Source organism: Abramis brama (assembly GCF_963993115.1).
Source record: "Abramis brama genome assembly, chromosome: 2".
In the NCBI taxonomy this organism is placed as follows: domain Eukaryota; kingdom Metazoa; phylum Chordata; class Actinopteri; order Cypriniformes; family Leuciscidae; genus Abramis; species Abramis brama.
This window is the reverse complement of record NC_139964.1, coordinates 68,373,516-68,400,732: the sequence shown is the minus strand read 5'-3', so window position 1 is coordinate 68,400,732 and position 27,217 is coordinate 68,373,516. Positions and strand designations below refer to the sequence as shown.

Here is a 27,217-nt window from a genome sequence, read left to right as displayed (position 1 = left end):
AACTTTACTTTACAGTCAGGCTTTAAGCTCTAATTTCCTTTAGCCCGTAAAATAGATTCTACTGTTGTGTGTGTGTGTGTGTGTGTGTGTGTTCGTGCGCGCGCCCCGCTCGTGCGTCACTGTCAGCTCCTCAGTCGCGTGAGTTTTTGTTGTCAGTCCCGCGCGCGACACTTTACCTGAGAGGAATTATAAACACGGAGGAAAATACAAACTTTATTTTGTGGATAAGATTCTGTGTGTGTGAGTGTGTGTAACATCAGACGCGATGCAGCAGAACGCGCCGCAGTCCAGCGCGGATCCAGCAGGTGAGGAGTTATGATGATACATGAACTGATACTCATGTTATTATATGCGCGTTTGTTCTCATGATAACATGATGTGATCTGTAATAACCGTCCATCAGAAGAGCATCTGTGATGAGAAGTTTATAAACGCCACAGAGATGTTTAATTAAGAATAAAGACTGCGTTTATGTTCTTTATTTGTATAAGTTTCATGTATTTAAAAATCATTTCATTTATTTAAAAAGTGCAATTATTCTATTGAGAAGTAATATTTATCTAATAGGTGTTATGCTTGTCCGTTTTTTAACTTGCTTTATTTTTAAACCTCAGTTATGCATATGATAGAGTTTTGCATTGGTGTGTTTAACAGATATCACTGTTTGACACGTTTACTGTCCGTTTTGTGTCTCTAATGTCAGAGACTTAAGTCAAGCCAATTGTATTTGTGTATTAAAAAATGTTTCCCGGTAGTTTTACAGATGTTAATGTTTATAATATCTTCATATAGTCGCGTTTAGCTTGTGCGATAAATTAGTTTTCTTTTTGCAACGATATACACGAGATTTGCTATAATCCTGCAAACACGGAACGTTCTCGAATAAATGAACAAACGTTCGTTCAATACATCATTCATGGAACGTTTTTCCTGAATCGTTGGATGTTTAACTGTTTTTAAATGTTGCTACTTGTTTCTGAACCTTCAGAGAACATTTAAAAGTAACATTCTAATAGTTTCAGCAAAATCATCACGTGAGATGTTACTTTAAACGGATATTTCGCCCAAAAATGAAAATAATCCCATAATTTACTCGTTCTCATGTCAGCTGTACATGACTCTCTTCTTTCAGCCGAACACTTAACAGTTATATTAAATATATCCTGGCTCTTCCCAGCTTTATAATGAGAGTTTATATAATTGCAGCCCAAAAAGTGCCTCCATCATCATAACAATAATCCACACGCCTGCAGGGGTTAATAAAGGCCTTCTGAAGACTAGAAACATATCCATATTTATAACTTTATAAATGTAATCACTGGCTTACGGTAACGGCCGTACACGAGTCGAGTTCCAGCAGAAGAGTGACCTCTGACCCCACGCATGACGAGTGACCTCTGACCTGACGTATGATGTAGGAGTATCATAAGCTCAGGTGAGAGTCGACGCCTCTGGTGGTTCAAACAATCTCAAGCTCCTCCCACTTTTCGCTTTAAAAACCCTTGTTTTAGACTCTAAACCGTGACCGTGTTTTGTTTTGCTCGATCCTCTGCGCTTCCGTGTTCGTCATGCGTCGGGTCAGAGGTCACGCATCACAGAGGTCACTCGTCATGCTTCAGGTCAAAGGTCAAGCGTTGGATCAGAGGTCACTCGTCATGTGTGGGGTCAGAGGTCACTCGTCATGTGTGGGGTCAGAGGTCACTCTTCCGCCGGAACTAGACTCATGTACGACTGTTACCGGAAGCCAGTGATTATAGTTTATAAAGTTATAAATATGGATATGTTTCTTGTCTTCAGAAGGCCTGTATTAACCCCTGCAGGCGTGTGGATTATTGTTATGATGATGGAGGCACTTTTTTAGGGCTTCAAGATCTCAGTTCCCGTTCACTCCCGTTATAAAGCTGGGAAGAGCCAGGATATTGTTTAATATAACTCTGATTGTGTTCGGCTGTAAGAAGAAAGTCATAAACACTAGGATGGCTTATGGGATCATTTTCATTTTTGGCTGAACTAACCCCGTTTTTAAAACATTTTTACAGAACATTCAGAAATAACTTAATGGGAATATTAGCAAAACATTAAAGCACATTGTTGTTAGCTGGAATAGTGAATATCACTTCATGTGACTGTACTGAGTGTCGGCTATTCAGGCCAAGGTGGGTGTGTGTGTGTGTGTGTGTGTGTGTGTGTGTATATTCAACTTTATATAAGGAGCTGTGAGATATCAAGTCAAAATTATGTGTATATCTTATGTGTGTGTGTGTGTGTGTGTGTGTGTGTGTGTGTGTGTGCGTGCGTGCGTGCGTGTGTGTGTGTGTGTGTGCGCAGATGTGTTCGTGAAGCGCCGGCGGACGGCTCTCTGGTGTTCGGTGTCTCTGTTCGGACTCTCGGTTCTGGTTCTGGTGGTCGGGCTTCTGTCGGCCACACACACGGATAACGTGGCCGTGTCTGGATACTATCCCGGGATTATAGTGAGTGAGGAGAAGACTTCACACTTCATTACTTTAATGAACTCTTTGTTTTGTCCTTTCATTAGTGCAATAAAACACCCGGACAGCCGCAGTTTGAGCCTTAAAGGTGCAGTGTGTAATATACTGGAGGATCTGTCGACAGCGGAGCCGACCCGGACCGGGCCCGAAGCTAAACTAAACGCCCGAGGCTCACTATTGGCCGACGCTGGTCATGTGTGTGATGCTGGCCAATAGTGAGCCTCCGTTCTGACATAACGGTTATGCAGTTTATAAACAAACACCGTTGCCCTTTGTCGTTTATCAAACGTAATAAATAGTTGTACTTCACTCTCACTTTTTTTTGTCAGGCACAAAGTCACAGAACAGCCCTGGAAGTGGCCGGCGTTAGCAAACGAGACACAGACGGACCCAAAGATGCCCAGCGGGGTCAGACAGACTATAGAGAGAGAAGCACATCAGCTTAACTTTACTGTTCTCTGCTGACGTCAGACGTGGAGAGGAGAGAACACAAGTCTGCCTGATCGCTGTTCCTGAACTTGACCGTTCGCAAAGACCCGCCCCCTTTAGTTACTGTTGCTATGTCTGACAAGCCACGCCTCTCTCACACCACACATGTTCTCACACAGTGAAACACACATCGCGGAGCAGAGAGGACACCGACAGACAGGACCGACCAGCTTACTTTTCATCTCAACTTTCAAATTTGGTCATTTTTTTAAAAGAAATTTAAACAATAAATAGCGTTTTGTGTCTCTTTAATGTGTCTGACAGATCGCCTCAGTTAAAGCTGCTCGTGAACCGATCATCTCTTCCTTCTAGTTCATTTATAGCATCAAATAATCATGAATGAACATCAGAAGGTATGTTGTTTCAACCGCGGAAAGATGTCAGTACACTCCGATTTTCAAGTTCAAATCCACCGACGTTATTCTACTAACTCTCCGCTTTCACTATGTTGTTCTTCGTGCAAAGAAGCGAACTAAAGTCAGCGAATAAAACACTGACACAATGATGAACAAGTGACAATAATATTCGCAATAACATCGTTTTACTGAATAATCAAGTAAACCTGATTTCTTAATTTATCTTTGTAAAGAAACCTCATTGTTTAACTGGCTACTCTCTGCTGTCTCAGACGACGACATCACTTCCTGTCGGCCACCGTAACTTCTGTTGGGTGCAATTCACAACCTCACCACTAGATGCTGGTAGAGATTACACACTGCACCTTTAAAGTCTGTCATTATTTGGCTAAAAGATGAAGTCAAGTTATAATTGCTTGCTGAATCAACTATGTTTTGTTCTCTTGTTGACGGCAGCTGAGCTTCGGAGCGTTCCTGGGAGTCGTTGGTCTGAACGTGGTGGAGAATCGCAGACCGATGGTGAGTACCAGATCAAAACCAGCCAGAAAATGTCTTTACGCTCTATTTTAGTCACGGAGTATCGGCTCTCTGAGGGACATAATGGCTCGTCAATACAATTACAGCCTGTGTATTTCAGGTGCTGTTTGTTTCTGTCCTTGTGAAATATAGTTCGGATAGTATTACTCGTGAGAGATGGGCCAGTAAACTGTGTTTACACCAGGGAACACGAGGCACATCCGCTGTCAGATCGATGAGCGATTGGACACGCGCTCAGTAATGCTGAGCGTAATTGGCTGACAGATCAGGTGAAGTTTTAGATGAATCAGATTAGCATTGATGGCTAGATGAAGCTAATGGAGCCGCATCCTTCCTTCAGTGCCTGTCCTGATCAACTCAACGCAGATCGCCAGACGTGTGCCTATCTAAAACTCACAGGCATGATGCTAAGGTGTTGCTATGTGACCGTAATGTGTTCAGTGTGGTTGCTAAGGTGTTGCTATGAGACTATAATGTGTTACGTGTGGTTGCTAAGGTGTTGCTATGAGACTATAATGTGTTACCTGTGGTTACTAGGGTGTTGTTATGTGACTAGCAACCACATTGAATGCATTAGTCACATAGCAGCACCCTAGTAACCACACGGAACACATTACAGCCGCATGCATAGCAACACCTTAGTAACCACATTGAACGCATTAGTCACAGCAACTCCCTAGCAACCACACAGAACACAGAGCAACACCTTAGCAACCACATTGAATGTATTCGTCATATAGTAACACCCTAGTAACCACACAGAACACATTACAGTCACATAGCAACACCTTAGTAACCACATTGAACGCATTACTCACAAAGCAACACCCTAGCAACCACAGAGAACACATTACAGTCACATAGCAACACCTTAGTAACCACATTGAACGCATTAGTCACAAAGCATTCACAAAGCAACAACCTAGCAACCAGACAGAACACAGTACAGTCACAGAGCAACAGATTAGTAACCACATTGAACGCATTAGTCACAGCAACTCCCTAGCAACCACACAGAACACAGAGCAACACCTTAGCAACCACATTGAATGCATTCGTCACATAGTAACGCCCTAGTAACCACACAGAACACATTACAGTCACATAGCAACACCTTATGAACCACACTGAACACATTAGTCATAAAGCAACACCCTAGCAACCACACAGAACACATTACAGCCACATAGCAACACCTTAGCAACCACATTGAATGCATTAAGGTGTTGCTGTGTGACTAAATCATTCAATGTGGTTGCTAACACACACTCCATCAGAATGATACCATGGTGAAGGGAAGTTGTGGGTCTGTAACCATGGAGACGTGTTGTTAGCCTGTGTGACGTCCGTGTGTGATTTAGGCTTCTGTTGTGTCCTGAGCTCTGATCCCAGTACAGCCTTTAACATTTAATGAGCACACACACACACACTCATTCACAAAATCAACATGTACACACTCCATTACACAAGGCAGTTCTATAGGTACAACACACACACACACACACAGTAAGCTGAGACCAGGCGCTCAGATGAACACATTAATGTGCAACAGCCCGTATCACACTGCAGCTTTAGGTTTCATTTCCTGAAGACACAGTCCCGTGACCTCTGACCCCTCGGAGATTAGAGGAAGTGACCAGAACATTGTTGCCAGAGAGTTTGGAGGTCAAACGCTGCAGAATCACGACTGTAATAGAACGAGCCGTCAGGATGATGATGATTCAGATGTTCTCGTATCATCACCTTCAGCCTCAGAGAACAAGATCCTCAAGCATCATCCATTATGTAGCGCTTGGTTAGAGAAAAAGTGAGACACTCGCAACCTTTCAGTAAAGAGTTCTTGAAAGACAGTGTTATTCTTAGTGTGAAGAACATTTTAATCATTCTTCCATCAAAGAATCATGAATGGATTTGTTAATGAATCAGAATTGTTCAGTTCTTCACGACTCAGTGTTCACGTGTGTTTGAATCAGAATTGTTCAGTTCTTCACGACTCAGTGTTCACGTGTGTTTGAATCAGAATTGTTCAGTTCTTCACGACTCAGTGTTCACATGTGTTTGAATCAGAATTGTTCAGTTCATGCGTGTTTTTGAATCAGAATTGTTCAGTTCTTCAAGACTCGGTGTTCATTTATGTTTGAATCAGAATCGTTCAGTTCTTTATGACTCAGTGTTCATGCGTGTTTTTGAATCAGAATCGTTCAGTTCTTCACGACTCAGTGTTCATGCGTGTTTTTGAATCAGAGCTGTGTGTGTGTGTGTGTGTGTGTATCAGGTCAAGTCACCTTTATTTATACAGCGCTTTTTACAACACAGAGTGTTTCAGAGCAGCTTTACAGAGAATAATGCAACAAAGTTTGTTTCCAGAAAAAAATAGCGTCACAGTCCAGCTGAAGTCAGTTCAGTGATGGTTCAGGTTCATTTTTGTTGTTAAAAAGTTCTTAGTTCATATATCCGCTCTGGAGACACCGTGATGTCATCGTCCAGCTCAGTTCAGTTCTCATATAATAGTGTCAGTGCAGGAGATCAATAATATTGTTGAATATTAAATTAAATGTAAATGTCCCCAACTAAGCAAGACAAAAGCCAAAGGTGACAGTGTGTGTGTGTGTGTGTGTGTGTGTGAGTGTGTAGACGTGCATTATTGTCAGTCCCGCTCGTTGGTTCAGATGTTGTCAGTCATAGAGCTGGTCTGAACTGGACTGGTATACTGGAGTGACTGGTAAGCAGAGAGCCGGTGTTGAGTTTCTGACATGGAGCTTCTCACATGCATCTTTAAAGCGTCAGTGTTCAGAGTCTGTAGGTTTCGCTCTCAAACTCGTCTCTCCTGGAATCGCTCCAGAAAAACTGAAACGCAACAAGTCGAGTCTCCTTCATCTATACAGCGCTTTAACACTATAGAGTGTTTCACAGCAGCTTTACAGTGATAACAGGAGATTACAGTAACAGAGATTGTTCAGGCTTTACAGCAGATCTAGAATAAAGTTATTGTCCAGATAAAGTTAGTTTTGATTGATTCACTTCCGTTGTAAAGATCATTAGTTATTAACTTAGCGGCCGCTAACACACACCGCTCTAACACACACCGCTCTAACACACACCGCTCCGGAACAGTGTTTGAGCTCGAGAACACAAACCTTGAAACAAACATGCTGCTCTGAAACCTCTTGTTCATGCCTAGATGAAGAGAAAATGTGGTTCTCTCTAAAGGTCTAATTTCTGAATGAATCAAAAACGGAGTTTATAGTGTTTATCCCTCATGTGAACTTGGGGAACAGAAGCAGTGACCTGGACTATCTTGCTCTTGCTCTTCACTTCGTCCTGCATTAGGAACGTAAGTGTGTTTTGGGATCAGGGTTAGGGTGTTTTGGGTTTTTGAAAAACAAATAAAATGTGGTTATTAGCTCCTGTTTTCTCTCTCTCTAAGATTAAATCCTCTCTCTCTCTCTCTGAGAAAACCTACGTCTCGTTACGTCTCGTTTGGATTATTGCAACTCTCTTCACTGTGTTCAAATCCTCCATCGCTCGTCTCCAATTCCTGCATAATTCCTCAAAGGCAAACGTAAATTTGATCACGTTACTCCAATTTTGAAATGGCTGCATTGGCTAATTTTAGAATTGAGTTTAAAATTCTTTATTTTTTCAAATCCTTCAATAATCTGGCACTGAGCAACTCTATCTACACCAGGACATCATGTGAGGTCTGGCGATACGAGACTTCTCTCTGTCCCCAGATCACCATTAAAGCATAGATAGAGATCGAGCCTTCGCTTCCGGCGGATATCAGATCGGCACACTACTTTTAAATGTTTTTAACTACCCTTACGAAAATTAACCATGGCTTTACTACTAATAAAACCAAAAAAACATGGTTATTATAGTTAAACTACAAATTAACCATGGTTTTGCTACACTAACATTAGTTTAACCATGGTATTTGTTGTAAATCTGTGGTTAAACAAATGGTAGCCGACTCAATCTGCCAAAAAACTAGGGTTACTGCACTTTTACTATAATAAAAGCATGGTTGATTTTCGTAGTGTTTTCCCTTGGCTTTCCCGTCACTGTGAGCCTCTCATGAATGTGTGTTTCCCCGTTGTTAATGTTGTTCAGCGCTTTGGTCAGCTCTGCTTGCTGATCTAAATGTGCTTTAGAAATAAAACAAAGTTGAAACTTGAAAATGCCATTAATAAACGAATAGAGCGCCTGAAAAGCTTTAGTTAGAGAAAACTCAAACCACATGCAGGATTACATGTAATCTGGACTGTGTAATCAGATTCCACAAATGAAGTACTTGTAATTACATCAGATTACATTTGAAAATACTTGTTTCGTGTTTAAATCTTTTTATTTGGTATTTTAACCGCTGATCATTTGTAATTACAAATAAAACATACTAACAAATATACATGAAAAAAACACATTAATTGGACAGAAACATTTTAATAAATAAATTTGTTTGTTTTTTCCCATCATCCCCTTTGGCTGAAGCGCTGGTGCCGGTAGTCCAGCAGTCGTGCCGGGATCAACTCTGAGTTCTGATGGTCATCAGTGACTTGCAGTAATTCTGAGAGATGATGTGGTTTGGATCGAGGCCAGCGCTGGTTTCAGGTTTACTGAGCTCAGAACTCGTTTTATTGGCTTGTTCTGGAGGTCATGTGATGTTTTCCTCCGGTTCGTTTATCACCAATGAATTTAGTTAGCGCAATTAAGCAGGAAAACGACACGACCGTAAATCTGCAGTCGTTTAATAGCTCATTTAACGAGTGATTGATGTTGATCTGTGATGTGCGGTTAGCATGAGAGGATGTTAGCTAGCGCTCGGGTTAATCGTGTTTCACAGCGCTTATGATTGATTGACAGACGCTGACTCTGAACTCACACACGTTAGATAGATTTAACTTTATTTTATGTGTCATTGAGTTTTATTTTAAATGCTCTTCATCAGAATATCAGCTCATTTGCTCAACTTCAGGTCAGCTTTATTTCTATAGCGCTTTATACAGTTGATTTCCAAAGCAGTGTAATAAACAGGGAAATAACAGTGTTCAGTTATAAAACAAATTCATTTCAGCAATAAGAAGCTCTGAAGAAGAACGCATCATTATTCAGATCAGCTCAATAAGTGTCGATGTGATGATATTTGCTAGTTAAGGCCATTATTAAAAGTTTATTCTCCAAAACATTGACCACAAATCATCTTTTGAAGGAGAAATGTGGGATATTAGATAATTGTTGGTTAAAGTTTATTTAATTGAAACATGTACTAAGAAAATCTACTTAGTTATGTGTTCAAATGATAAATAAATGAATTATAACACACTGTTAGAGTTGGTTAGTCTAACACCGTCTCCTAGCCAGACATAACGCCGTGACTATCATACGTGATTGTGTGTGTGTGTGTGTGTGTGTGTGTGTGTGTGTCTCATTCAGATGCTGTAAAAGTTGCAGTGATTCGCTCACGTGTGTGTGTGTGTGTGTGAGTTTTATCTGGTCAGTATTTACGGCTTCAGCTGCTCAGAGCTCTTGATTAAACACACCCAGCGACATGATGGCACTCAGTGTGTGTGTGTGTGTGTGTGAGCGCGACCTTTCCTGCGTGTGCCGTTCCTGCGCGGGACAGTAAATCACCCATAATGCACTGTGCCAGCAGACTCTACATTTACTTTATTACTGCAGTCAGAGTCACGAGTTCACCTGCAGAAAACACTCTCACACACAACACACACACAACACACAACACACACACAACCGTCTGCACTGACCGGAGAAGCCTGATGGGATTGTGATTTTAACCCTGTAAAGCCTGACGGATGGACATGAGCCTGCAGTTCGCATGTGTGTTTTATATTGAGCATCACATGCCTCATAGGATCAGTCAGAGGCCTTAGAAATGAACATCGGATTCTACAGCAAGTCGAGTCTCCTTCATCTATACAGCGCTTTAACAATATAGTGTTTCACAGCAGCTTTACAGTGATAACAGGAGATTACAGTAACAGAGATTGTTTAGGCTTTACAGCAGATCTAGAATAAAGTTATTGTCCAGATAAAGTTAGTTTTGATTGATTCACTTCCGTTGTAAAGATCATTAGTTATTAACTTAGAGGCCGCTAACACACACTGTTCTCACAGAAAACAGAAACTCTTAATGTGTTCTGGCCGTTCATTCACACGACAGCAGTGTTTGGAGCTCGAGAACACAAACTGTGAAACGGGTTTCAAGGTGCAAGTTTTGAACATTTTTTGAAAGCGTGATCATCTCTGTGTAAACTCCAAAAACGTGAATCTGTGAAAGCGGTGAGGCCTATACAGCAGGCTTTATAGGGTTAATAAATCAGCATGGAGTCTGTCTTTTCTCCTCTATAGTGTCGTATATCGAGTGAAACGCTTCAGGAACAAGAACAAATGTGGGCGGGGCTTGATTGTGTCTGTGGGGAATTGATTGGATGGTTGTGGTTTGCTATTGGCTGATCTCATGTGAGTGACAGGTTATAGCCCCGCCCTCGTCATCAGAGAAGAGATGCTGCAAGAGGAACTTATTCTCATTCAAGATTATGAGGAACATGAACTTCACACTGCGATGAATAATAAATACTGCAATTTTCTATACAATGTTGATTAAACACGTGTTTGTCCGTCAGCTGGTGGCGTCCATCATCTTCATCAGTCTCGGTGTCGTGTCGTGTTTCCTCTGCTCCATCATCGACGGCATCATCGCGGCCGAGTTCATCGTGAGTATCTGCTCACATGTGTCTCTCCCACTGCTCATGCAGAAAACCATGAGTTACTGTGTGTGTGTGTGTGTGTGTGTGTGTGTGTGTGTAGGACAGGAGGCCGCTGATGGAGGGCCGCTGTGAGTTTTACTCCAGCTCTTCTTACTCCTACGACAGCTACTACACTGAGGTGTGTTCATCTCATGACTTCACACTGTTTTCCTGCTCACATCATGAACATTAATCAACCCCGCCACTGTAGGTTTGTAGTTCATAAAGCGCTAACACTGTTCATAACTGTGAGAGTCAGTCGCTGATCGTGTGCTCTGCTTCCCTCTGCTGGTCAGATATAAACATTACATCAGTTTCATTCAGTTACATTTACATTGACATTTAATCATTTAGCAGATGCTTTTAAATGAGGAGAGCAATAGAAGCAGTGAAACTAACAGTTGGACAACAATATGTAAGTGCTGTGACCCTTCCCAGTTTAGTCTCACGCAGTAGATGTACTACTTTATTTTTTAGATAGATAGATATAGAACAGAAGAGAAGGTGTTAGTATTAATGGATCAATGTTATTCAATATATATACATTTCCATTTAAGTTTATTCATTTGTCAAACAATTATCCAACATGAGGAACATCACAAGCAGTCTGTTATAAAATCTACAATATTCATAACACACAATGTCAAGTTTAAAGAGCTTGTGTTGATGTTCTGTGATCAGGTTCCCTGTAATGCCTACGGTAAAGACTGTAAACTGAAGGTGAAGAGCAACACCTGCTATTGCTGTGACTTATTCAACTGCGACAGGTGAGCGACGCTCGTGAGTCCCTGTGTTACAGCACAGTGTGTGTGTGTACAGTAACAGTGTGTGTGTGTATGTGTTAGTGTGGACTATCACGTGCACTACTACGAGTTCACGGGCGTCAGCAGCTGCTGGGACGTGGTGAATCTGTACCGTCTGATGTGGGCTTGTGTGACGCTCAACGTTCTCGGTGTGTTTCTGGGAATCATCACCGCTGCCGTACTGGGAGCCTTCAAAGACCTGGCGAGTCTTCATAACATTCACAATTCAGTGTCATAACATTCACAATTCAGTGTCATAACATTCACAATTCAATTTCATAACATTCACAATTCAATTTCATATCATTCACAATTCAGTGTCATAACATTCACAATTCAATTTCATAACATTCACAATTCAATTTCATAACATTCACAATTCAGTGTCATAACATTCACAATTCAGTGTCATAACATTCACAATTCAGTTTCATAACATTCACAATTCAGTTTCATAACATTAACAATTCAGTTTCATAACATTCACAATTCAGTTTCATAACATTCACAATTCAATTTCATAACATTCACAATTCATAGTTTCATAACATTCACAGTTTCATAACATTCACAGTTTCATAACATTCACAATTCAGTTTCATAACATTCAAAATTCAATTTCATAACATTCACAATTCAGTTTAATAACATTCACAATTCAGTTTCATATCATTCACAATTCAGTTTCATAACATTCACAATTCAGTTTCATAACATTCACAATTCAATTTCATAACATTCACAATTCAGTTTCATAACATTCACAATTCAGTTTCATAACATTCACAATTCAGTTTCATAACATTCACAATTCAGTTTCATAACATTCACAATTCATAGTTTCATAACATTCACAGTTTCATAACATTCACAATTCAGTTTCATAACATTCAAAATTCAATTTCATAACATTCACAATTCAGTTTCATAACATTCACAATTCACAGTTTCATAACATTCACAATTCAGTTTCATAACATTCACAATTCAGTTTCATATCATTCACAATTCAGTTTCATAACATTCACAATTCAATTTCATAACATTCACAATTCAGTTTCATAACATTCACAATTCACAGTTTCATAACATTCACAATTCAGTTTCATAACATTCACAATTCAGTTTCATATCATTCACAATTCAGTTTCATAACATTCACAATTCAATTTCATATCATTCACAATTCAGTTTCATAACATTCACAATTCAGTTTCATAACATTCACAATTCAGTTTCATAACATTCACAATTCAGTGTCATGACATTCACAATTCAGTTTCATGAAGTTCACAATTCAGTTTCATGACATTCACAATTCAGTGTCATGACATTCACAATTCAGTGTCATGACATTCACAATTCAGTGTCATGACATTCACAATTCAGTTTCATGAAGTTCACAATTCAGTTTCATGACATTCACAATTCAGTGTCATGACATTCACAATTCAGTTTCATGACATTCACAATTCAGTGTCATGACATTCACAATTCAGTTTCATGAAGTTCACAATTCAGTCTCATGACATTCACAATTCAGTTTCATGACATTCACAATTCAGTGTCATGACATTCACAATTCAGTTTCATGACATTCACAATTCAATTTCATGACATTCACAATTCAGTTTCATGACATTCACAATTCAGTGTCATAACATTCACAATTCACAGTTTCATAACATTCACAATTCAGTTTCATAACATTCACAATTCAGTTTCATAACATTCACAATTCAATTTCATATCATTCACAATTCAGTTTCATAACATTCACAATTCAATTTCATAACATTCACAATTCAGTTTCATAACATTCACAATTCAGTGTCATGACATTCACAATTCACAGTTTCATGACATTCACAATTCAGTTTCATGACATTCACAATTCAGTGTCATGACATTCACAATTCACAGTTTCATAACATTCACAATTCAGTTTCATAACATTCACAATTCAGTTTCATAACATTCACAATTCAATTTCATATCATTCACAATTCAGTTTCATAACATTCACAATTCAATTTCATAACATTCACAATTCAGTTTCATAACATTCACAATTCAGTTTCATAACATTCACAATTCAGTTTCATAACATTCACAATTCAGTTTCATAACATTCACAATTCAGTTTCATAACATTCACAGTTTCATAACATTCACAATTCAGTTTCATAACATTCACAATTCAGTTTCATAACATTCACAATTCAATTTCATAACATTCACAATTCAGTTTCATAACATTCACAATTCAGTTTCATAACATTCACAATTCACAGTTTCATAACATTCACAGTTTCATAACATTCACAGTTTCATAACATTCACAATTCAGTTTCATAACATTCACAATTCAATTTCATAACATTCACAATTCAGTTTCATAACATTCACAATTCACAGTTTCATAACATTCACAATTCAGTTTCATAACATTCACAATTCAGTTTCATAACATTCACAATTCAGTTTCATAACATTCACAATTCAGTTTCATAACATTCACAATTCAATTTCATAACATTCACAATTCAGTTTCATAACATTCACAATTCAGTTTCATAACATTCACAATTCAGTTTCATATCATTCACAATTCAGTTTCATAACATTCACAATTCAGTTTCATAACATTCACAATTCAGTTTCATAACATTCACAATTCAATTTCATAACATTCACAATTCAGTTTCATGACATTCACAATTCAGTGTCATGACATTCACAATTCACAGTTTCATGACATTCACAATTCAGTTTCATGACATTCACAATTCAGTGTCATAACATTCACAATTCAGTTTCATAACATTCACAATTCAGTCTCATAACATTCACAATTCAGTCTCATAACATTCACAATTCAATTTCATAACATTCACAATTCAGTGTCATGACATTCACAATTCACAGTTTCATAACATTCACAATTCAGTTTCATAACATTCACAATTCAGTTTCATAACATTCACAATTCAATTTCATATCATTCACAATTCAGTTTCATAACATTCACAATTCAGTTTCATAACATTCACAATTCAGTTTCATAACATTCACAATTCAGTGTCATGACATTCACAATTCAGTTTCATGACATTCACAATTCAGTGTCATGACATTCACAATTCAGTCTCATGAAGTTCACAATTCAGTCTCATGACATTCACAATTCAGTTTCATGACATTCACAATTCAGTGTCATGACATTCACAATTCAATTTCATGACATTCACAATTCAATTTCATGACATTCACAATTCAGTGTCATAACATTCACAATTCACAGTTTCATAACATTCACAATTCAGTTTCATAACATTCACAATTCAGTTTCATAACATTAACAATTCAGTTTCATAACATTCACAATTCAGTTTCATAACATTCACAATTCATAGTTTCATAACATTCACAGTTTCATAACATTCACAATTCAGTTTCATAACATTCAAAATTCAGTTTCATAACATTCAAAATTCAATTTCATAACATTCACAATTCAGTTTCATAACATTCACAATTCAGTTTCATATCATTCACAATTCAGTTTCATAACATTCACAATTCAGTTTCATAACATTCACAATTCAATTTCATAACATTCACAATTCAGTTTCATAACATTCACAATTCAGTTTCATAACATTCACAATTCAGTTTCATAACATTCACAATTCAGTTTCATAACATTCACAATTCAATTTCATAACATTCACAATTCAGTTTCATAACATTCACAATTCACAGTTTCATAACATTCACAATTCAGTTTCATAACATTCACAATTCAGTTTCATATCATTCACAATTCAGTTTCATAACATTCACAATTCAATTTCATATCATTCACAATTCAGTTTCATAACATTCACAATTCAGTTTCATAACATTCACAATTCAGTTTCATAACATTCACAATTCAGTGTCATGACATTCACAATTCAGTTTCATGAAGTTCACAATTCAGTTTCATGACATTCACAATTCAGTGTCATGACATTCACAATTCAGTTTCATGACATTCACAATTCAGTGTCATGACATTCACAATTCAGTTTCATGACATTCACAATTCAGTTTCATGACGTTCACAATTCAGTTTCATGACATTCACAATTCAGTGTCATGACATTCACAATTCAGTTTCATGACGTTCACAATTCAGTTTCATGACGTTCACAATTCAATTTCATGACGTTCACAATTCAGTTTCATGACGTTCACAATTCAGTGTCATGACGTTCACAATTCACAGTTTCATGACATTCACAATTCAGTTTCATAACATTCACAATTCAGTTTCATAACATTCACAATTCAATTTCATATCATTCACAATTCAGTTTCATAACATTCACAATTCAATTTCATAACATTCACAATTCAGTTTCATGACATTCACAATTCAGTTTCATAACATTCACAATTCAATTTCATAACATTCACAATTCAGTTTCATAACATTCACAATTCAGTTTCATAACATTCACAATTCACAGTTTCATAACATTCACAGTTTCATAACATTCACAGTTTCATAACATTCACAATTCAGTTTCATAACATTCACAATTCAGTTTCATAACATTCACAATTCACAGTTTCATAACATTCACAGTTTCATAACATTCACAGTTTCATAACATTCACAATTCAGTTTCATAACATTCACAATTCAATTTCATAACATTCACAATTCAGTTTCATAACATTCACAATTCAGTTTCATAACATTCACAATTCAGTTTCATAACATTCACAATTCAGTTTCATATCATTCACAATTCAGTTTCATAACATTCACATTTCACAGTTTCATAACATTCACAGTTTCATAACATTCACAGTTTCATAACATTCACAGTTTCATAACATTCACAATTCAGTTTCATATCATTCACAATTCAGTTTCATAACATTCACAATTCAGTTTCATATCATTCACAATTCAGTTTCATAACATTCACAATTCAGTTTCATAACATTCACAATTCAGTTTCATAACATTCACAATTCAATTTCATAACATTCACAATTCAGTTTCATGACATTCACAATTCAGTGTCATGACATTCACAATTCACAGTTTCATGACATTCACAATTCAGTTTCGTAACATTCACAATTCAGTGTCGTAACATTCACAATTCAGTTTCGTAACATTCACAATTCAGTCTCGTAACATTCACAATTCAGTCTCGTAACATTCACAATTCAATTTCATAACATTCACAATTCAGTGTCATGACATTCACAATTCACAGTTTCATAACATTCACAATTCAGTTTCATAACATTCACAATTCAGTTTCATAACATTCACAATTCAATTTCATATCATTCACAATTCAGTTTCATGACATTCACAATTCAATTTCATAACATTCACAATTCAGTTTCATGACATTCACAATTCAGTTTCATGACATTCACAATTCAGTGTCATGACATTCACAATTCAGTCTCATGAAGTTCACAATTCAGTCTCATGACATTCACAATTCAGTTTCATGACATTCACAATTCAGTGTCATGACATTCACAATTCAATTTCATGACATTCACAATTCAATTTCATAACATTCACAATTCAGTGTCATAACATTCACAATTCACAGTTTCATAACATTCACAATTCAGTTTCATAACATTCACAATTCAGTTTCATAACATTCACAATTCAATTTCATATCATTCACAATTCAATTTCATAACATTCACAATTCAATTTCATAACATTCACAATTCAGTTTCATAACATTCACAATTCAGTGTCATGACATTCACAATTCACAGTTTCATGACATTCACAATTCAGTTTCATGACATTCACAATTCAGTGTCATGACATTCACAATTCACAGTTTCATAACATTCACAATTCAGTTTCATAACATTCACAATTCAGTTTCATAACATTCACAATTCAGTTTCATATCATTCACAATTCAGTTTCATAACATTCACAATTCAATTTCATAACATTCACAATTCAGTTTCATAACATTCACAATTCAGTTTCATAACATTCACAATTCAGTTTCATAACATTCACAGTTTCATAACATTCACAGTTTCATAACATTCACAATTCAGTTTCATAACATTCACAATTCAGTCTCATAACATTCACAATTCAATTTCATAACATTCACAATTCAGTGTCATGACATTCACAATTCACAGTTTCATAACATTCACAATTCAGTTTCATAACATTCACAATTCAGTTTCATAACATTCACAATTCAATTTCATATCATTCACAATTCAGTTTCATAACATTCACAATTCAATTTCATAACATTCACAATTCAGTTTCATGACATTCACAATTCAGTTTCATGACATTCACAATTCAGTGTCATGACATTCACAATTCAGTCTCATGAAGTTCACAATTCAGTCTCATGACATTCACAATTCAGTTTCATGACATTCACAATTCAGTGTCATGACATTCACAATTCAATTTCATGACATTCACAATTCAATTTCATGACATTCACAATTCAGTGTCATGACATTCACAATTCACAGTTTCATAACATTCACAATTCAGTTTCATAACATTCACAATTCAGTTTCATAACATTCACAATTCAATTTCATATCATTCACAATTCAATTTCATAACATTCACAATTCAATTTCATAACATTCACAATTCAGTTTCATAACATTCACAATTCAGTGTCATGACATTCACAATTCACAGTTTCATGACATTCACAATTCAGTTTCATGACATTCACAATTCAGTGTCATGACATTCACAATTCAGTTTCATAACATTCACAATTCAGTTTCATAACATTCACAATTCAGTTTCATAACATTCACAATTCAGTTTCATATCATTCACAATTCAGTTTCATAACATTCACAATTCAGTTTCATAACATTCACAATTCAGTTTCATAACATTCACAATTCAGTTTCATAACATTCACAGTTTCATAACATTCACAGTTTCATAACATTCACAATTCAGTTTCATAACATTCACAATTCAGTTTCATAACATTCACAATTCAGTTTCATAACATTCACAATTCAGTTTCATAACATTCACAATTCACAGTTTCATAACATTCACAGTTTCATAACATTCACAGTTTCATAACATTCACAATTTAGTTTCATAACATTCACAATTCAGTTTCATAACATTCACAATTCAGTTTCATAACATTCACAATTCACAGTTTCATAACATTCACAATTCAGTTTCATAACATTCACAATTCAGTTTCATATCATTCACAATTCAGTTTCATAACATTCACAATTCAGTTTCATAACATTCACAATTCAATTTCATAACATTCACAATTCAATTTCATAACATTCACAATTCAGTTTCATAACATTCACAATTCACAGTTTCATAACATTCACATTTCAGTTTCATATCATTCACAATTCAGTTTCATATCATTCACAATTCAGTTTCATAACATTCACAATTCACAGTTTCATAACATTCACAATTCAGTTTCATAACATTCACAATTCAGTTTCATATCATTCACAATTCAGTTTCATAACATTCACAATTCAGTTTCATATCATTCACAATTCAGTTTCATAACATTCACAATTCAGTTTCATAACATTCACAATTCAGTTTCATAACATTCACAATTAAATTTCATAACATTCACAATTCAGTTTCATGACATTCACAATTCAGTGTCATGACATTCACAATTCACAGTTTCATGACATTCACAATTCAGTTTCATGACATTCACAATTCAGTGTCATGACATTCACAATTCAGTTTCATAACATTCACAATTCAGTCTCATAACATTCACAATTCAGTCTCATAACATTCACAATTCAATTTCATAACATTCACAATTCAGTGTCATGACATTCACAATTCACAGTTTCATAACATTCACAATTCAGTGTCATAACATTCACAATTCAGTTTCATAACATTCACAATTCAGTTTCATAACATTCACAATTCAGTTTCATAACATTCACAATTCACAGTTTCATAACATTCAGTTTCATAACATTCGCAATTCAGTTTCATAACATTCACAATTCACAGTTTCATAACATTCACCATTCAGTTTCATAACATTCACAATTCAGTTTCATAACAGTCACAATTCAGTTTCATAACATTCACAATTCAGTTTCATAACATTCACAGTTTCATAACATTCACAATTCAATTTCATAACATTCACAATTCAGTTTCATAACATTCACAATTCACAGTTTCATAACATTCACAATTCACAGTTTCATAACATTCACAATTCAGTTTCATAACATTCACAATTCAATTTCATAACATTCACAATTCAGTTTCATAACATTCACAATTCAATTTCATAACATTCACAATTCAGTGTCATGACATTCACAATTCAGTCTCATGACATTCACAATTCAGTTTCATAACATTCACAATTCAGTGTCATGACATTCACAATTCACAGTTTCATAACATTCACAATTCAGTGTCATGACATTCACAATTCAGTTTCATGAAGTTCACAATTCAGTTTCATGACATTCACAATTCAGTGTCATGACATTCACAATTCAGTTTCATGACATTCACAATTCAGTGTCATGACATTCACAATTCAGTTTCATGAAGTTCACAATTCAGTTTCATGACATTCACAATTCAGTGTCATAACATTCACAATTCAGTTTCATAACATTCACAATTCAGTGTCATGACATTCACAATTCAGTTTCATGAAGTTCACAATTCAGTTTCATAACATTCACAGTTTCATAACATTCACAATTCAATTTCATAACATTCACAATTCAGTTTCATAACATTCACAATTCACAGTTTCATAACATTCACAATTCACAGTTTCATAACATTCACAATTCATTTTCATAACATTCACAATTCAATTTCATAACATTCACAATTCAGTTTCATAACATTCACAATTCAATTTCATAACATTCACAATTCACAGTTTCATAACATTCACAATTCAGTTTCATAACATTCACAATTCAATTTCATAACATTCACAATTCAGTTTCATAACATTCACAATTCAATTTCATAACATTCACAATTCAGTGTCATGACATTCACAATTCAGTTTCATAACATTCACAATTCAGTGTCATGACATTCACAATTCACAGTTTCATAACATTCACAATTCAGTGTCATGACATTCACAATTCAGTTTCATGAAGTTCACAATTCAGTTTCATGACATTCACAATTCAGTGTCATGACATTCACAATTCAGTTTCATAACATTCACAATTCAGTGTCATGACATTCACAATTCAGTTTCATGAAGTTCACAATTCAGTTTCATGACATTCACAATTCAGTGTCATAACATTCACAATTCAGTTTCATAACATTCACAATTCAGTGTCATGACATTCACAATTCAGTTTCATGAAGTTCACAATTCAGTCTCATGACATTCACAATTCAGTTTCATAACATTCACAATTCAGTGTCATGACATTCACAATTCAGTTTCATAACATTCACAATTCAATTTCATAACATTCACAATTCAATTTCATAACATTCACAATTCAGTGTCATAACATTCAGTTTCATAACATTCACAATTCAGTTTCATAACATTCACAATTCAGTTTCATAACATTCACAATTCAGTTTCATAACATTCACAATTCAGTTTCATAACATTCACAATTCAATTTCATAACATTCACAATTCAGTTTCATAACATTCACAATTCAGTTTCATAACATTCACAATTCAGTTTCATAACATTCACAATTGACAGTTTCATAACATTCACAATTCAGTGTCATAACATTCACAATTTAATTTCATAACATTCACAATTCAGTTTCATAACATTCACATTTCAGTGTCATAACATTCATAATTCAGTTTCTATAGTGCTTAAACAATATAGATTTACAGAGCAGCTTCACAGTAAGTGCTATCAGCTCTTACATGACGTGTGTGTGTGTGTGTGTGTGTGTTCAGGCTCCTGTGGCTCACAATCACATGACACCCAGTCCGGCTCCGCCCCCTCATATCCTGTATAATCCCAGTCAACACCTGATCTCCTACACCGGCTTCTGCCCGTCGGGACAAACGCTCCCCGCGTACCCGAACTACTCACTACCCATGCAGGTGAGCGTCTCTGGCTGAGTATCACTACGGTAATGCTTCTGTACATCAGCATGGAATATTGATTAGAGTGGGAATGATTTCATTAGATACAGAATGACATCACTGGTCAATCGCAAACACAGAGACTAAATTATTTCAAATGTCAAGTTCAATGTTATTTGTATCGTATAGTGCTTTTCAGAATACACTTCCTTCCAAAGCAGCTTTAAAGAAAGTCATACTGTTATGCCCATGATGGAGTAGCACGCTAGTTTTCTATAACAGATTTAAACGTCGGATGGTTTCGTTCCATTAACAGATTTTTGGCTCTAATTAAGACATTTTAACATTTTAAACATTTTAACAATTTGATTAAAATGTAGTTTAAAGAAGGCAGCTGCTAGAAAGTCAACACACAATGCCTTAATCTTGTCTAATCTGTGAGGTTATGTTTGATTGTTTGTCCTCCAGCATCTGAACGGTTACCCGGCTCCATCCGCAGCTCCTCCCGTCCCTGAGGTCTCGAACTCCCCGTCCGATGAGACTCAACCGGCGGCTCAGAACGGGACGAACCCGACCGGACCGACCCAAACCCAGTCTCAGGACACCAGCGCATACATGCTGACTCCAAACGCTCCCTCGCTCTACGCTCACTCCTTAGGGCCCTTCGAGAAGCCTCCTCCCTACGCCTGCTGAAACACCCGGACCGCTGACCTCTGACCCCTGAGCCCTGAAGATCTGTGTGACACTCGCCGCTAATTACCTCTGTAATCGTCAGTGTTTCTCGTAGCAAATGTGATCGATGTTGTTCTTCGGTAGTTTCCAAAACCTCTGATCTTTCATGTTTAACCCTCATCCTTCCCTCGCGTTTTGGAACAAATCCTTCCCTCATCATGACCCGAAGCCCTAAAATGATACTTACTTTTTTTTTTTTGTCCAGAAATCTTATTTTATTTCATTTTGATAATATTTTTTCTATTTTTTGATGCAGTTTTTTTTTTGGAGATTTTTTTCTTTTTTCTTTTATTTACCTTTAAATGACTAGATTTGATCAATAAATAATAAATAAAGAGTAATTTAAGCACATTCCTCACATTCTTTCAACTTAAATTCTAAATAACTCAATTTCATGCATAAACCTTTTAATTCAGCACTAAATATCTTACATTGTGTGTCTTTGACCTCTTGTGGAAATATAATAATATAAGAGATGATATTTGATGACTCTAGATGGGCTTATATCTCTATATGGAGTAAATGAGCTGTTCCTCTGGGTCCTAAAGCCTGTTCTCTTCAGTGTGCATTCAGAGACACATGTAGACATTATACAATCATTTATTGGTAAAGTTTTAGCGTGTTTAGTTTGAATTTTGAGCATTTTTAGGTTTTTCTATGTGTACTGAAGCATTCCTCACATTCCATTCATTCCTAAGGGGGTCAAATTGACCCGTGAATGAAGGATGTGTTACTTTTTAAAATTTCAACCACAAAACTCCTTTTTTTGTGTGTATTCGTGGTTCAAGTGCGACAAAAGTCCTGGGGTCTTGACCCCTTCGATGAACACTCAATCTTTAAAAAAAAGTCAAAAAATGTTCCAGGGAAGGATGAGGATTAACTCCCTGTTCCTTTGGTGGATCTTCATTGTTTGATCCGTTTTAAACACTGTTGTATTGTGAAATGTGTCCGACTCTAGTCATAACTCAAGCGCACAACACAATGCTTTAGTCTTCTGCTACGGGCAGATCTAGTCATCAGTCTGAAGAGAATCTTGCTGAGAAAGTTCATGTCGACATGTTTATATCAGATTCCTGAAAAACACACATATGGTTTAATAACAGGTTCCATTAGTTAACTACATTAGTTAACATGAATAATTAACAGTTGGATTTTTATTAACTAATGTAAAAGATTAACTCTTTCCCTGCCACTGACTGAATTTTCCAGCGATCCGTGTTTTCACTCTTCCACATCTTCTGAAAGAGTTCAGAATCTCCAGATCAAAACACAGGAGAAGAAGCAGAAGCTTTGCTGACGCACATGTAAATTAAAACACGATCATCAAACTTTAAACTTCATTCAGTAATGTTGTGATTTATATGCTGTTGAACCATGAAGAGGAAATGACTGAAGCTTTGAGGTGATGATGGACTCGATCTGTGTGTGTGTGTGTGTGTGTATGTGAGAGAGTGTGTGTGTTGATGGCCTCGATCTACTCCATCTGTTTATGATCATCGTTCTGAATCCCATCTGGACGAAGACTTTGACAAAAACATAACTTTCTCAGCATTTTGATGAATCTTCCCCACATTCAAGCGTTGATAAAATAATGCATGAATCTGGAATAAAATGTTTTTTAAAAGCAGAAGCTCTGGTAGCTAGCTAGCTTTCTTTTGATATATTGCATGTTCAGATATTCATACAACAAATTAATTTGGATGCCATGAAAGTTTTGTGAAATAAAACAAAGATGCTGATGGTGTCTGGCAACTTTTACTAAAAACTGCTGGCGGGGAAAGAGTTAATAAATACTGTAACTAGTTAATGTTAATGCATTAACTAATGGGACCTTACTGTAAAGTGTTGCCTCTTGTTTGAACAAAAATATGATTTTTTTTTCTCATGTCCAAAGGCACTTAAAACTTAAATATCCCAATAGATGTTATTAATTTATTGTTTTGTTGAAATATTCATGTGGGTTTTTCTTGCACACAAACGATTTTCCCATGTGATTTTGTTTGCAGTATTTGCATTGTCCTCATGTTTTGTGTCTATTCAGCATATATACAACCACTTTTTACCTTATAAAATTCATTTATAATGTCATTGTGTTTTATTTGAAGATAACATTACAGAATGAGAACTTTAAACACCCCAGTTGAGGTGGAAGATTTTTTAGGACGTCACTGCTGACATCACTTCCTTTCCCTGAAGAAAATGAACTACCCTCACAAAATATTAAGGTTCAGAAGGTTTTTCCCCAAGTGAATATTCTTAAGAAATTTAACTTTTTCTTAAAAAGGGATTTGTGAATCTGAACTTTTTCTGTTTTTTTTTAATCCCGAAAGTATCAGTGTAAAGCAAAGTAACGCTAGTTACTACGAGCCACTAAATGTCTGTGGAATTAAAGGACATACATTTTCATAATAACAATATCCGCCTTTATTTGTTTTCAACAAGCGTTTCAGTCTCACACACAGAGCGAACATGAACGGAATACAAAACAACTTCAACAATAAAAACAAGATTAAAAAACTCAAACGCAGGACTAGAAAAACAACTCAAACCAGTGAAACAAACCATGATGATGATGATGATGATGATGAAGTTGAGCACCTACATCGAGGCCTTGAAGGCCTTTATTGATGAGCTTGGCTGTTTTTAAATCGTCCTCCTCTAAAAGCATTTTACAGTGGCATATGTACAGATACAGTATTTTCCAGCACACTCTCAGTAGCTTGTGTTCGATTGGTCTAATGTAAGCGTGTCAGTGAGTAATAATACATCAATATGGCTGTGCTATATGTGCGTGACGCGATTGTGACGAGGATCAGATCCTGATTAAGCGGATCCTCTCGCGGTCGAAAGCACTTCGATGGCGTTTGGTTTCAGTTATTGCTCTGTGTTCACCAGAGGACAGGAGTGAGAGCGGATGTCGTTGTGCTTGTGTTGAGCTTCGTCCACATCAATCATCTGACCGTTCACTCGCACGTCCATGCATCCCGTGAAGAAGGCCGACACCGGGGTGGACACCAGAGAAACATCTGCACCAGAAAACATCATTACTGTAAAGCTGCTGTGAAACAATCTATATTGTTAAAAGCGCTGTATACATGAAGGAGACTCGACAAGATCCAGCACATCAAGAGTCTGCAGATTCAGAAATAACGTAAATAACATTCAACAGTGCTGGTCAGATCAGTAAATACAGTCAAACAAAACATTACTCAGACACCAGATATCATCTGTGATATTGTTCCACTAGTGTGATCAGGACACTATAGTTCATTTCTGTAAGTGAGGAGAGCAGAATAAAGTAAACTGTGACATATTACACCCAAATATTCTTCATACAGCGACTACCAGCAAAAATGATTCGGACACTTTGAGCTGATCATGTTTTGCTGAAGTGTGTTTTCTTTAATTGCTAATGCTCTTTTTACACACAGACTGAACAAAATGAAGCATTGCTTGGTGATTGGTTGAGCTAAACTGGTATTATCTAATTGTGTAGTTAAATTTAACAGCTGACAGATATTCAACATAATTCATGTGTGAGACAGTCTAACAGAAGGACGGACAAAACCAGTCAAATATCAGCTGAGTTCATAACTCTGAGTTCTTTATTACATTTTCTAAACTATAGCGGATAAACTGATAATGTGAGAAATGTTGAAGGTGTGTGAATACATGTTGGTTTGACTGTATAAGACTAAAGGCCACATGTGAAGGAACTGCCCAATAAAGAAAGTGGGACTTCAGGGGTCACGTTTTAAGATCATTTGCTTTTTAAGATCATTTTATTGTTGAGCGGGATAAAAAATAGACAAAATCGCATTGGTATATGTTAAATTTTAATATTAAATTTAGAAATAATTGTAAGTACCGAAAAAAAATATAAACACCAAAAACTTATTTTAGTTCTCGAAAATCATGAATTAGTTCAAATAATTTTTTTAAGCGAAACACATACCGATGTGGGGAAAACGTTAATTGCATTGGAATAAAACCTGCCGCACGTTTCAGGTGATATGAAACATATTGCAGAAAATGTTATACACTGCAAAATTATATTATGGCATGTGTGCATTAACTAACTAATGTATCTGTCTGGTTATTATAATAAACTAAAACAACAACAAATACGGAAACAAATGACACATAACTCCTGTTTATCTGCGAGGACGCGCATCAGCAATTCACACAGTGTTGAGTTAACTCAAAAGGAACTGATGTGAGACTAAAATAAGACTGATGTGGAAATATCGGGATACGAGCTGCTGGCGGGGATGTGGGGAAAAGACTGCAAATCATGTTCATATTTTTTGGAGTTGTCCTTTGATGGTGAAATACTGGATGGAACTTAAACAATGTATGGACAAGATTTGAAGGATTAATCTCCCTTTCACTTTTGACACATTCTATTTGGGAAAACTTAGTATGCAAGGTAAAAAGAATTTGAATTGTAAAATGTTTAAAATTATGTTATTAGCAGGAAAAAACGGAATTACTAGGAAGTGGCTAAAGGTGGAAGCGCCAAGAAAGGAAAATTGGGTTGATGTGATGCATGATATATACATTATGGAGAAACTGACTTCCACTTGTAGATTGGAAATGGATAAATTTGAGAGGTTGTGGAAAGGATTCTTGGAATTTATTCAGCCAATAAGATCAGACTTTGTGTGAAACATAATACCTGAGGCACTCCCCTAGTTTGTTTTTGCTACCAGTTTATTTTATTTTTTTTTATTTTTTTGTGGTGGTGGTGGGGGGGGGTGTGTGTGTTAATTTTGTTCTAGGAAAAAAGAAGGTGATGTAAGACAAGATAAAAAATATGTATTATATGACCAAATGTGTATTTTTGTTTTGCAACATCAATAAAAATAAATATAAAATAAGACTGATGTGAAACTAATA

The 27,217-nt window shown here is 36.1% G+C and overlaps 2 protein-coding genes across 3 annotated transcripts in view; one reads left to right on the top strand and one right to left on the bottom strand.

Annotated features, from left to right (window-relative positions):
- The first annotated feature begins 115 nt into the window (after positions 1-115).
- tmem255b (transmembrane protein 255B) lies at positions 116-24,057 on the top strand. 2 transcript variants are annotated; one of them, XM_084106969.1, is made up of 9 exons: positions 116-305; positions 2,329-2,471; positions 3,791-3,853; positions 10,516-10,605; positions 10,700-10,777; positions 11,320-11,405; positions 11,484-11,643; positions 21,455-21,604; positions 22,055-24,057. In XM_084106969.1, the coding sequence occupies exons 1-9, from the start codon at positions 266-268 to the stop codon at positions 22,277-22,279; spliced, it is 1,035 nt and encodes a 344-aa protein (XP_083963095.1). In that variant the 5' UTR covers positions 116-265; the 3' UTR covers positions 22,280-24,057. The 2 variants fall into 2 exon arrangements, with proteins under 2 accessions (XP_083963095.1, XP_083963096.1); XM_084106970.1 differs by lacking the exons at positions 116-305; positions 2,329-2,471 and adding an exon at positions 3,543-3,679 and having other exon boundaries at positions 22,055-22,419.
- A 661-nt stretch (positions 24,058-24,718) lies between these two features.
- The window catches only part of gas6 (growth arrest-specific 6), a 26,093-nt gene continuing 23,594 nt past the window's right edge, over positions 24,719-27,217 (bottom strand). The window contains exon 15 of the mRNA XM_084106968.1: positions 24,719-25,344. Coding sequence (XP_083963094.1) covers positions 25,193-25,344 — 152 coding nt within the window. The 3' untranslated portion in view covers positions 24,719-25,192. The remainder of the gene's footprint in view (positions 25,345-27,217) is intronic.